The following is a 12710-nucleotide window of genomic DNA, read 5'->3' on the forward strand; positions in this document are numbered from 1 at the left end:
TTGCTTCCTCTGGGGAGTGAAAAAGGAAGAGGAAAACAGGATGCCGTCTTTGGGATGCTTGTGGTCCAATAGGAATGTTGAGTCAGTTCCACCTAAAGAGCAAAAGGTCAGGCAGGGTGTTAGAATATAAATACCCAGCATCAGTTAACTGGTCAGGTAAATGTGGTGCAGCGAGAAAATGCAGCACTATGCAGACGTTAGAATGAAGTGGCTCTCTGCATGCTGACTGAGCATGAGCAGTAACAGTGACAGCAGCAGGAGCAACAGCAATCACCTCCCAGAATGAGTGCTTCCTAATTTCTTTGGCAAAAGAGAAAGTCCTACCGTATTTTTATGCAAATAATGTGCACCTTCTATGTTTGTTTGCCAACCGGGCCGTCCCCCTGTGAGGTATTTTCGTAAGTGCACTACTTTTGCTGATTTTTTTTACAACAACATGTAAAAAATAATTGGCAAAGCAGCGCTTATGAGATACCTTGTGGAGGGGGCAGGGGGCAGTTGGCAAACAAACGCAGAAGTTGCACGTTATTTGCTTAGGGGCATTATTTGCGTAAAAGTGCGGTAAGCTCTCCTAGGCAGTATTGAGCCTCACCACACCTCCTCCCCTTTTATTTTTTCTTAACTTGATAGAATAGAAAATAAGTATTTCCATCATGGTAAAAAGGAGTCCTAGTGGTGTAATGGTTAAAGTGCTCAATTGCTAAACAGAAGGTTGGTTATTCTAACCCACCAGCAAATCCGTGGGAGAAAAGACCTGGCGACCTGCTACCATAAAGATGACAGCCTAGGAAACTGGCGCAGCTCTACTCTGTCTTACAGGATCGCTATGAGTTGTAAATAAGGAGCCCTGGTGGTACAGTGGTTAAAGTGCTCAGCTACTAACTGAAAGGTTGGTGGTTTGAAACCACCAGCTGCTCTGCAGAAGAAAGATGTAGCAGTCTGCTTGTGTAAAGATTTACAGCATTGGAAACCCTATGGGGCAGTTCTGCTCTGTCCTATAGGGTTGCCAAGGGTTGAAATTGACTCGATGGCAGTGGGTTTTGGTTTTGGTATGAGTTGTAATTGACTCGATGGCACACAACAACATCGTGGTAAACTTAGTTTCATCTTCATGTTAAGTACTTGATGTTTTAGTTGAGTAATTCATTCCTGAACAAGCAGACAGTAAGATAAATGTTTCCTTACAACTTTCACCTTTTGTAATAATGTTTAAATAGCTGTGTTTCACGAAGGCAAAAAGGTGTGGGTAGTAAGTTATCCTGTGATGACATTGCTTATGACCCAAGTGAAAGAATCTTACAGCAGGCTGTTCTGATGTATTCTTGGCTGCCATTTTCAGGTTTACTTCTGTGGCTACCTCGGCTCCTGTTAATAGCTCACAGAGCACACCCTCGATGCTGCCCTTCTCTCCTGCCTCCAAGACAGGTTCCTCTGGGTCTGTCAGCCACCCCATGCCTCTCTCAGCACCATCCAGCTCCATGGCATTAAAGCCCTCAGTCTCTCCCTCAGCAGCAGGTATGATTTTAAGCAACCAACTTTAGAGCTTAGTCCTGTAGTCTCAGATTAACATTGTTGAAAGTTTTTAAGAATCCTAGCCAAAATAGTTAGACAGGATTATTTTTTCTTGCTCCCTGTATCTCACACTAATGTGCTATGATTTGCAAACTCGAAATTGGGAGGATTTGCAGTGGCATCAGTACTGCCATGCTGGTTTTTCTGCCATTCCTTGTAGAGCTAAGTGTACTTGATGATTCAAAGAAGGTATCTTGTGGTTAGTTACTTACCTTCAGATAAAGCCTGCATGAAGGGCAGTTACAGAACAATTCACGAAGGTGCACAGAAGAAAAAGGGTTTGCAGTGACTAGTGCTAATTGCCTCTGGCTACTGTATTCATATTTTCATAGTCTCATATTTACTGTAAGCAAAAAGACTATCAAATAAGCACCAAGAATTGAAATACAGCTTTGTAGATAGTCCCTCACTTTGGATTTGCTTGTTTCCACATTAGATTTAGACTAAACATTTTTGGCAGTGATGCCCACATGGGTCATGTGTATCACCTTAGGAGCGCATGCCTTCACTTTGTCCTGACCTAGGTGCTCACATGGCTAAGGTGGTGTCTGCCAGATCTGTCACAGCTTTTGAGTTGGTTATTTTCATGAATGCCAACAATAGTACCTAGTCTGACGTTTTTGGGTAGCCATTTGGTATTTGAGTGTCAAATATTATTTTGAAAAATATTGAGCAAGTATTGAGCTTTGAAGTTCCTGAAATCTTCTCTTGTCACCCGGGAGAAAGGGCTGCCTTGTGAAATTTGCCAAAGCCTCTTCATTCCAGGGCCCATGGTTTTCATCAGAATCTGAAAGGCATTTTCCTTTATCCCCCAAAATTAAGAAGCTTTGCCTGAGTCTTTTCAGATCTCTACTGTTCGGGAGATAAAACTTGAACCATAAAGCATACACCATTTCTCCCTTTCCACTGCTCACCACTCAAATCTCCCTACCCCAGTTGCCTTTATTATGGAGGGTCCTAAATTATTGGATTTCAATCCCAGTTGCACACTAGAATTACTGGGAGATCCACTCTCTAACAATTTAATCAGACTCTGGGGATAAGGCTTAGGTACAGCTTTTTGGTGTGTGTTTCTTCAAAAGCTGCCTGCATGATTGTAATGCACAGTGGGGTGAGGCCTGTCTGAAAGACTTCCAGGAGGGTCCTGAAGACCCTGTGAGTTCTTACAGGGTGATGGGGATTATTGTTCTAGTGGTTTTAAAACCTTGTTCTCCAGTTCTCAGAGGTGTATCAGGAGCCTCTGTGGGGTGTAAGGATGGGCCAAATGGCCAGGTTCTGGGCCCTGCACATGGATACACATACCTGTTACCAGAGGTGCTTCAATTTCACCTGCTTTATAAAAGGGTTTCACATTCAAAAATCTAACCCATGTTTTTCAGTTATCTTGGAGCAGAGGCTGACACAACTGGTGGACAACACTCTAGACTACAAAGATTGTAAAAGGGAACCAGGGACAATCAATAACTTGTTTTCTTAGATTTTGGAAAAGGACGTTTGTGATGGGAGAAGAAATGGGAACAAATACTGTCTGTTTTGACTGACTTCTTATTCTCACAGGACGATCTGCTCAGGGCAGTCTGAGTCCAGCGTCCTCAATGGTACAGAAATCACCCAGGATTACCCCTCCAGTGGCTAAGTCAGGTTCTCCCCAGGTATGTTTAAATTTAGCTTACAGTGCTTGTGTTTGTTTACTGCTCCAAGCATATATGTTTATAAAGTGGATTTTCATGTTTTAGAATTTAGACCTTTGAAGAGTATTTAGGAGTATGTGATGAGACATACTGCAGCGTGAACGTTGGATATTTATGATGTGTACTCCTAAAAAGCATTAATCTTCACCCCAGAGTCTTAGGATTATTTTCTCTTCTGATTCCTGAACTTACATAGGTTATTATAGAGTATCTTAGACTATTGAATCTCAATCCCAGGGCGCAGGATAGATTTCACTGAGTTTCCGTACCATCTCAGTTTCTTTTATTTATTTATTTTTGTGTATAATACACATAGAAAAAACTACACACACGATAAGCATACAGCTCAAAGAATTGGCTCCAACTGAACACACTTTGGTAACCAGCATCCAGATCCAGAAATAAAACATTACCAGGGCCCAAGAGATCCCCTTGTGTCCCCTTCTCATCACTACCCTCACCAAAACTAGACACCTAGTTTATTTCTAACAGCATAGATTAGTTTAGCCTGTTTGTACCTTCTATTAATGGAATCCTATAGTACGTACTCTTGTATCTGTTTTTGGTCAACATTACGAGATTTACCCATCTGATTGTTGATACATGCAATTTCATTATGTGACTATATCACAGTTGTTCATTCAACACTTCATGGGGATTTGAGTAGTTTCCACTTTGAGGCTATTATGAACTGTGTTGCTTTGAACACTCTAGGTCATGTCTTTGAACACGTTTGCGTTTCATTTGGGTGTATATCTAAGAGTGGAACCCTGAGTTACCGAGCATTCGTATCTTTTCCCCTTAGTAGATTTCCACCAGCAGTCTGTGAGAGCTCCCCCTGTTCCACATCTTGTGTTTTGTGGCTTTAGTTTATATATCCCCGATGATGCAAAATTGAGCATTTAGAAATGTGATTATTGGTCATTTGGTTATCTTCTTTTATGAAATATCTATTCACATCATTTGTCCATTTTTCTGTTGGATCGCCTTTTTCTTAATGATTCATGAGAGTTCTTTGTATATTCTGAATGTTTCTTCCTTGAATGGGTGGGTACTTTCTTACTCTGAATTCTCTTTGTGGTTTCTTTTATGAATGTAAGTTCTTAGTAACAATACAGTTTGGTATATCAATTTTTTTTTTAATGATTAGTACTTTTTGTGACCCTTTTGGCAATCATTTCTTATTGCAAAATCAAAAAGATATTTTCCTGTGTTTTTCTTTGAAAGCTTTATTAGTTTAGTTTTCATATTTAGATATTCAATTCATGACCTCAGTTTATTTTGATGGTGTAACTTAAGGAGAATTTTTTTTGTCAGTTTCCCATCTAATTTTTTGAGTGCCTTGAGAATAGGAGTCATGTCTTATCCTTCTGTCTCTTCCCCTAGTCACAGTGAATGCCCAGTTAACACTTCTAGCTTTTGGCATGATGCATGGTACATGGTATTTGTTTAATAAATGTTTGCTGTTTTAATGAATGTTTATGCAGTCTAAAACCTCTCTAGTGTTAATTGGTGTGTGTATCAAACAGTCTAAAAGGCATCTCAGATTATAACATCTTTAAAGCAGAATTTTTTCTTTCTGTCCCCCTAGAATCCATTCTTTTTGTAGTATTGTCATCTCAGTAGCTAGTACTACCAAACTGAGAAGCCATCCTAGATTCCTCTCTTTTCTTTGACAGCACCTCTCCTGCCCCATCCAGCCTAGCAGACGGTCCTGTCACCTCTTATCATATGTCATAAATCCATGTCTCTCTCCCCTGCCAGCATCATATTTCAGGTCATCAACATCTCTCCCCTAGTCAGCCTCCTGATTCATCTTCCTGGTTCTGCCCCTACCTCTCACCATCATCCACGCCATACACAGCAGTGAGAATGATCTTTTAAAAACATAAGTCGTATTTTAAACTCTCCTAAAACTTCATTAGCTTTCCAATGCACTTAGAATAAAATTCAAACTCCTTATTATGGCCTTCCACAACCTGCCCCTGCCTGTTCCTCTGCCTACATCTGCTCACTCCCTGACTTCACTGTAGCCATATTTACTCTCTTTGCCTAGAACATGCCAGGGTCTTTCCTGTCTCATATTCTTTGCACTGCTGTTCTTGCAGCCTGGAAGGTGCTTGCCCCAGATCTTTTTATAGCTTCGTTCCTTACTGTATGAGGTCTCAGTTCAGATGTCACCCTTAGAGAGGACTTTCTTGGCCAGCTCACTGAAGCTGGATTTTTTTCATAATACTACTCAACACTAGCAGAAATTATCTGACTAGTTTACTTTTTTATTTTCCATCTTGCCTCAGTAGGAGATAAATTCCATGAGAGTAGGGCCTTTATTTGTTGTTCACCGCTATGTCTACTGTCTAGAATGTGTCAATACAAAATGAGTACCCAGTAAAAATATGCTCCAAAGAATGAATGAGGGAACCATGACTAAATTATGAGAGTGCCATTACCTCTGACAGGTACTGATTTGATTGCTTCAAGAAGCCATAACTTGGAGTATAGGATGCCTTCTTAAACCTTCCGCATTCCATTTCAGGTGAAATCACTTCAGCCTCCGGTTTCAGAAAAGCAGGGACATGAGTGGAAAGAGTCAGATCCTGTGATGGCTGGAATCGGGGAGGAGGTAAATGTGTATCCTGAAGATGTTTTTCGGCAGTAGCTCTGACCAGGAGACTTAATGGTTCTGAGTGTAGACTCCTAATGTGACCACCTTATTTTCACATTGAAGCTTGGTCTGTCCCGGGAGTCAGTGCCATGAGTGAGTCCAGGAGCAGTGAGATCACCACTTTGCCATTAAGACTGAGTAGTTTCCTTATTTGTGGATTCTACAGATTGCACACTTTCAAAAGGAGTTGGAAGAGCTGAAAGCCCGCACTTCCAAAGCCTGTTTCCAAGTGGGCACTTCTGAGGAGATGAGGATGCTGCGAATAGAATCAGATGACTTGCACACCTTTCTTTTGGAGATTAAAGAGACCACAGAGGTTTGTGTTTATTGACATTTTTCTTAAGTTGAGTTACATTTTTAAAAAATGGACCACCAACATTGTTTTTATGTGGTTGAGTAATTTACCTAGGAATGCCTGAGTTCAAATCCTGCCCTCGGCACTTAGTAAATTATGTGACTTTGGGCAAGTTAATCTTGCTACTCTGTTTTAGTTTTTTCATCTGTAAAATGGGATAACAATAGTTTCTACCCAATTGGCATGTATTAAAAAAAAATTTAGGCAGTCTATAAAAGTTTATTGTAATTGCTAATTTAGTTTATATACTGTCTTAACTTATCTAGGGGTGCTATAGCGGAAATACCACAAATAGGTAGCTGTAACAAACAAATTTTCTCACAGTCTAAAAAAAAAAAAAACCCAGTGCCGTCGAGTCAGTTTAGGAGGCTAGAAGTCCAAATTCAGGGTGCCAGCTCTAGAGGAAGGAAGGCTTTCTCTGTCGGCTCTCGGGGAAGGTCCTTGTACCTTGGTTCGTTGGTGATCTTCATGTGGCTTGTCATCTGTCTTCCCCATCTCTGCTCTGCTTGGTGCTTGGTTACCCTGCTCTTTCATATCTCAGGAGAGATTGATTTAAGACACACGCTGTACTAATACTACCTTATTAACATAACAGAAAACCCTATTCCCAAATGGGGTTATAACCACAGGTATAGTAGGATTTACAACAGGTATTTTGGGGGGACATAATTCAATCCATAACAGGTACATTTGAAAATTTACTATCTCGTACAATGTTAGGTAAAAAAAGTAGAAATTTTAAGAGCATATATAGCATAAAAATACCAAATATTTATTGTGAATGATGTTATTTACTGTGTTACTGTTAGTTACTACTTACTGTGTACCTGGCACTGTGCTCTACCCTTTACCTGTATTATCTCACTGAATTCCTATAACTTCCCTGTGTGGTGGGTAGTATAGCTCTCTCCATTTTGCAAGTGAGGAAACTAAAGCTTAAAGAGGCGAATTAATTTACCCAGAGTCTCCCATTTAGCTTGTGGTGGTGCTAGAATCCCAGTTTGGGCTATCTCATTCCAGAGCTCTGGTCTTAAATAACATGTTTGGAAAAGAGAAAAGTTCTCCATGGCATTAACAGTGATTGTCTTTGGGTAGTGGGTTTATTATGTGTACTCTCAATACTTTTCTTGTTTTCTGTCATTAGAATATGTATTTTTTTAATGAGGAAGAAAACATTTTTTTTAAAGAACATTAGTGTCTTTCTTTCCAAATAGTGACAGTCTTTTTTTTTTTTTTGCAGGACTATTAAGTATATTTCGATGTTTATCATGTTAAATGTTTGAGAAACACTACCTTCTTTTTTTTTTAAGTATATTTCGATGTTTATCATGTTAAATGTTTGAGAAACGCTACCTTCTTTGCCCTAGACAGAAAGGTTTTATTTCTTTTTGTATAAGAATCTTCTTGGACCTTTTCCAGTCTCTTCATGGAGATATAAGTACCCTGAAAACAACTTTACTTGAGGGCTTTGCTGGTGTTGAAGAAGCCAGAGAACAAAATGAAAGAAATTGTGACTCTAGATATCGACATTTACTTTATAAGAGACCACTGGACCCCAAGAGTGAAGCTCAACTCCAGGTAGGACAATCTGTCCAAAGAAGGATATGCAACAGTTGCTATCCTTTGTTAGATATTTATTTCAATGACTGCCTTTAATGAAGTTGTTAATTTCCCTTATTTTCCGTAGATATGCTTAACTGTGGCAAAGAAAAGGGCATACTTTTCTATTTAATGTTTTTTTTTTTTTAATTATTAAATTCCTTGTTAAACCTTAAGCTTGGTAGAGAGTACCCTGTTGAAAAAGATACATTTATAAATTAAATCATTGATAGTAGTAAAGTCGCACTATTAAGTGCCTGGTACTCTGTTATGTGTCTTTATACATTATTCCTAGTCTTTAAAACCAGCTGGTCTGCAGGGTAGAATTATCGATCCCATTTTGTACAGATAAGGAACTTGAGCCTGATAAGCTAAGTTGCTTGTCCAAAGTAATGTTGCTAGTACAAGTGGAACCAGGGTTGAAACCTCTGTCTGCCCGGATTCTTTCCTATATGCTATACTTTAGCAAAGTTAGTTTTTCACTGATTCTCAATTATGTTTAATCTCTCTTTTAGCTAAATCTGTTTTTTTTTTTCCATATTTCTATTTACCCAAAATTGTTACATTGCAAACCCATGGGTCCCCAGGCAGTAGATCAGAAAATCCTCATAGATCCTCCAGTCACTAGTGGGGTTGTATTTCACTCTCTTACCTCACCCCTCCTCACATTTGCCTAGAATACTGATAGAGAGGGGCGCACAGGTAGCAGCCCTGGGCCTCCTCACCTAGAGCATCATGGTCTGTGAGTATGATGAATCCCTTCCTGCCTCAGAGAATTTGGGGCTCTTTGGCTATTTTGACTCTACTATTTCCACCATTTCCATCTCTCACCTGGTAAATTTATTGACAGTAGGAAAATCAAAGAAATGGTCCTTCCTCCCAGAAAGGTTGAAGAACCCCTGCTGTATTCAGCAGCCCTTCTTTTATTATAGATGTTAATTCCCTTGAAAGAAAGTACTAACCACTTGCCTGCCATTCATCAGGTTACAGGACTCAGGGTGCATCCCATATGGCTTTTGGAGGGAAATTTCTTTGTTCAAAAGAAAACCTTTTTTCATTGTAGATTATCAAAGTAGTTAATAATAGGTAGTAGTCATTGAGTGTTTACTGTGTACAAAGCACAGTTCTAAGAGCTTTTCATGTATTCACTCATTTATTCTCCTTTCATAGATGAGGAAACTGAAATACTGAAACTACCCAGGTTTTACCACTAATAAATGCTGGAGTCTTGACCTGGGCAATCTAAATTCAGAGTCTGCATTCTTAACCACTACACTATAATGCAGAATCCCTGCAACTAGATAGGAATTTAACATATAACTGTAATGAAAGATAAGCAGATAAATATAATACAGGATATGTTGCTGTGGGACCACAGATGAGGGAGCAGCTAAGTCACAGAAAAGAGACTTTTTTGTGCTAGACATTAAAAGAGAACTGGTTTTTGCTGATAGACAAAGGTGGGAGGTGAAATACGCTAGTAGTAGTATCAGAACCTGTTTGAATTCACAAGGGGGAGATGATGAAAATTACCGTTTACATCAGCCCAAGGCTGAGTCCTGTGAGGTGGAGGTCAGACATAACTCCTCTCCAAACATTTTCACCAATTCTGACAGCAGTTGTCCTCCTCCTCCCCCACAACATTCACTACTTCTCCGCTGGTTTCGACAATTTGTTGTAGTGGCCATACAGAACACACAGATCATACTCATGATTATGGGGTTTATTAGGGAAGAAACAGGTTATAATTCAGGATCATGATCAACTTGGAAGTAACAGGAACAACTCAAGATACAGTTCTTCAATAAGGACAGCTTCTTTTCAGCCGTGCCCGTAGGCAGGCCTTGCTCTTGGCCTCTGCCGCTGGGCCCTGCTCAGGAAAGGGTTACAGCTCTTTAGCTCCATAAGTTGACAAGCCCCACCATAGCCATCTTGCATCAGTCTCCTGGTTCTTGCCACTTGTACTGCTGCTGCTTTTGCTGCACCATCTCTCGCAGTCTCTCTTGGTCCTCAGTGTTAACACTCTCTCCTGGGCCTAGGAAGTTCTCAGTGCAGGGACCCCAGGTCTAAAGGATGTGCTCCACTGCTGGCTCTTCTTCTTGATGGTAGTGAGGTCCCCCCTCAACCTCTGTGGGATTGGTTCTTTTAAGCCTAGCAGGATGGCAAAACTGACCAATCCCTTGAGTAGCCCACAGGCACCTTGTTTGCATAGTTGGTGTTGTTAGGTGCTGTCCAGTCAGTTCTGACTCATAGCTGCCCTTTGTACAACAGAATGAAACACTGCCTGGTTCCATGCCATCCTCAGAATCATTGCTATGTTTGAGCCCTTTGTTGTAGCCACTGTGTCAATCCATCTCACTGAGGGCCTTCCTCTTTTTAGTTGACCCTCTACAACGCATGATGTCCTTCTCCTTATCAGGACTGGTCCCTCCTGATAACATATCCAAAGTATGTGAGATGAAATCCGGCCATCCTCACTTCTAAGGAACATTCTGGCTGTACTTCTTCCAAGACAGATTTGTTTATTCTTCTGGCGGTCCATGGTATATTCAGTATTCTTTACCAACACCATAAATCAAATGCATCAATTCTTCTTCAGTCTTCCTTATTCATTTTCCAGATTTCACATGCATATGAGGCGATTGAAAATACCATGGCCTGGGCCGGGTACACCTCAGTCCTCAAGGTGACATCTTCACCTTTTAATACTTTAAAGAGGCTTTTGCAGCAGATTTGCCCAATGCAATATGGTATCTGATTTTTTAACTGCTGCTTCAATGGGTGTTGATTGTGGATTTAAGTAAAATGAAATCATTGACAACTTCAGTATTTTCTCCGTTTAACATGATGTTGCTTATTAGTCCAGTTGTGAGGATTTTGGTCTTCTTTATGTTGAAGTGTAATCCATAGTTTTGATCTTTATCAGTAAGTACTTCAAGTTCTCTTCACTTTCAGCAAGCAAAGTTGTGTCACCTGTACATCTCAGGTTGTTCATGAGTCTTCCACCAGTCTTGATGCCCCATCCTTCTTCATATAGTTCAGCTTCTCAGATTATTTGCTCAGCATACAAATTGAATAAGTACAGTGACAGGATACAACTCCGACACACACCTTTCCTGATTTTAAACCATGTAGTATCCCCTTGTTCTATTCAAACCACTGCCTCTTGGTCCATGTACAGGTTCTGCATGAGCACAATTAAGTGTTCTGGAATTCCCATTCTTCAAAATGTTAAATCTTTAATTTGTCATGATCCACACAGTTGAATGCTTTTGCGTAGTCAATAAAACACAGATGAATATCTTTCTGGTATTCTCTGCTTTCAGCCAAGATCCATCGGACATCAGCATTGATAGCCCTAGTTCCACATCCTCTTCTGAATCTGGCTTGAATTTCTGGCAGTTTCCTGTTAATATACTGCTGCAACCATTTTTTAATTATCTTCAGCAAAATTTTACTTGCAAGTGATATTAATGATATTGTTCAATAATTTCCACATTCTGTTGGATCACCTTTCTTTGGAATGGATGCAAATATGGATCCCTTCCATTCGATTGGCCAGGTAGCTGTCTTCCACATTTCTTGGCATAAACAAGTGAGCACCTCCAGCACTGCATCCGTTTGTTGAAGCATCTCAGTTGGTATTCCGTCACTTCCTGGCACCTTGCGTTTCACCAGTGCCTTCAGTGCAGCATGAACCTCTTCCTTCAGCACCTTTGGTTCTTGATCATACGCTGCCTTCTGAAATGGTTGAGGGTTGACCAATTCTTTCTGGTACAGTGACTCTGTGTATTTCTTCGATCTTCTTTTGGTGCTTCCTGAGTCATTCAGTATTTTGCCCATAGAATCCTTCAATATTGCAACTCGAGGCTTGAATTTTTTTGTTCAGTTCTTTCAGCTTGAGAAATACGGAGTGTGTTCTTCCCTTTTCGTTTTCTAGCTCCAGGTCTTTGCACATTCATTATAATACTTTACTTTGTCTTCTGGAGCTGCGCTTTGAAATCTTCTGTTCAGTTCTGTTACTTCATCATTTCTTTCTTTCACTTCAGCGATGTTCAGGAGTGAGTTTCAGAGTCTCTTCTGACATCCATTTTGGTCTTTTTTTTCTTTCCTGAATGGAAATCCTGATGGTGTAGTGGTTAAGTGCTACGGCTGCTAACCAAAAGGTCGGCAGTTGGAATCTGCCAGGCGCTCCTTGGAAACTCTACGGGGCAGTTCTACTCTGTCCTATAGGGTCGCTATGAGTCGGCATGGACTCAACGACAGTGGGTTTGGTTTGGTTTTGGTCTTTTTAATGACCCTTTTCTTTCTTCATGTATGCTATCCTTCGTATCATCCCACAGCTCTTCTGATGTTCAGTCATTAGTGTTTGGTGCATTAAATCTTTTTTGAGATGATTTCCAAATTCAGTTGGGATATACTCAGGGTTGTATTTTGGCTGTCATGAACTTGTTTTAATTTTCTTCAGTTTCAACTTGAACTGGCATATGAGCAGTTGATGGTCTGTTTTGCATTGGGCCCCTGGCCTTGTTCTGACTGATGATTTCGTTTCCACCGTCTCCTTGTTTCTTGTGTTTTCCATCTGGTGAGGTCCATATGTATAGTTGCTATTTATGTTGTTGCAATGAAAAAGTCATTGGTCTTGCAGAATTCTGTCATGTGGTCTCCAGCATTGTTTCTGACACCAACGCCGTATTTTCCAACTACTGATCCTTCTTTGTTTCGAAGTTTAGCATTCCAGTCACCAGTAATTACAAATGCATCTTGATTGCATGTTTGAACAATTTCAGACTGCAGAAATTGGTAAAAATCTTCAATTTCATTATCT

General features: G+C 40.3%; 1 protein-coding gene across 2 annotated transcripts in view; it reads left to right on the forward strand.

Moving 5' to 3' along the window:
* The window catches only part of NUP214 (nucleoporin 214), a 115350-nt gene that overhangs the window by 23360 nt on the left and 79280 nt on the right, over positions 1–12710 (forward strand). For both annotated transcript variants that reach the window (XM_049895297.1, XM_049895296.1), the window contains exons 13-17: positions 1340–1515; positions 3130–3224; positions 5800–5886; positions 6095–6244; positions 7703–7861. In XM_049895297.1, the coding sequence (XP_049751254.1) occupies positions 1340–1515; positions 3130–3224; positions 5800–5886; positions 6095–6244; positions 7703–7861 (667 nt within the window). The remainder of the gene's footprint in view (positions 1–1339; positions 1516–3129; positions 3225–5799; positions 5887–6094; positions 6245–7702; positions 7862–12710) is intronic.

This window comes from Elephas maximus, chromosome 9 (assembly GCF_024166365.1).
Source record: "Elephas maximus indicus isolate mEleMax1 chromosome 9, mEleMax1 primary haplotype, whole genome shotgun sequence".
In the NCBI taxonomy this organism is placed as follows: Eukaryota; Metazoa; Chordata; class Mammalia; order Proboscidea; family Elephantidae; genus Elephas; species Elephas maximus.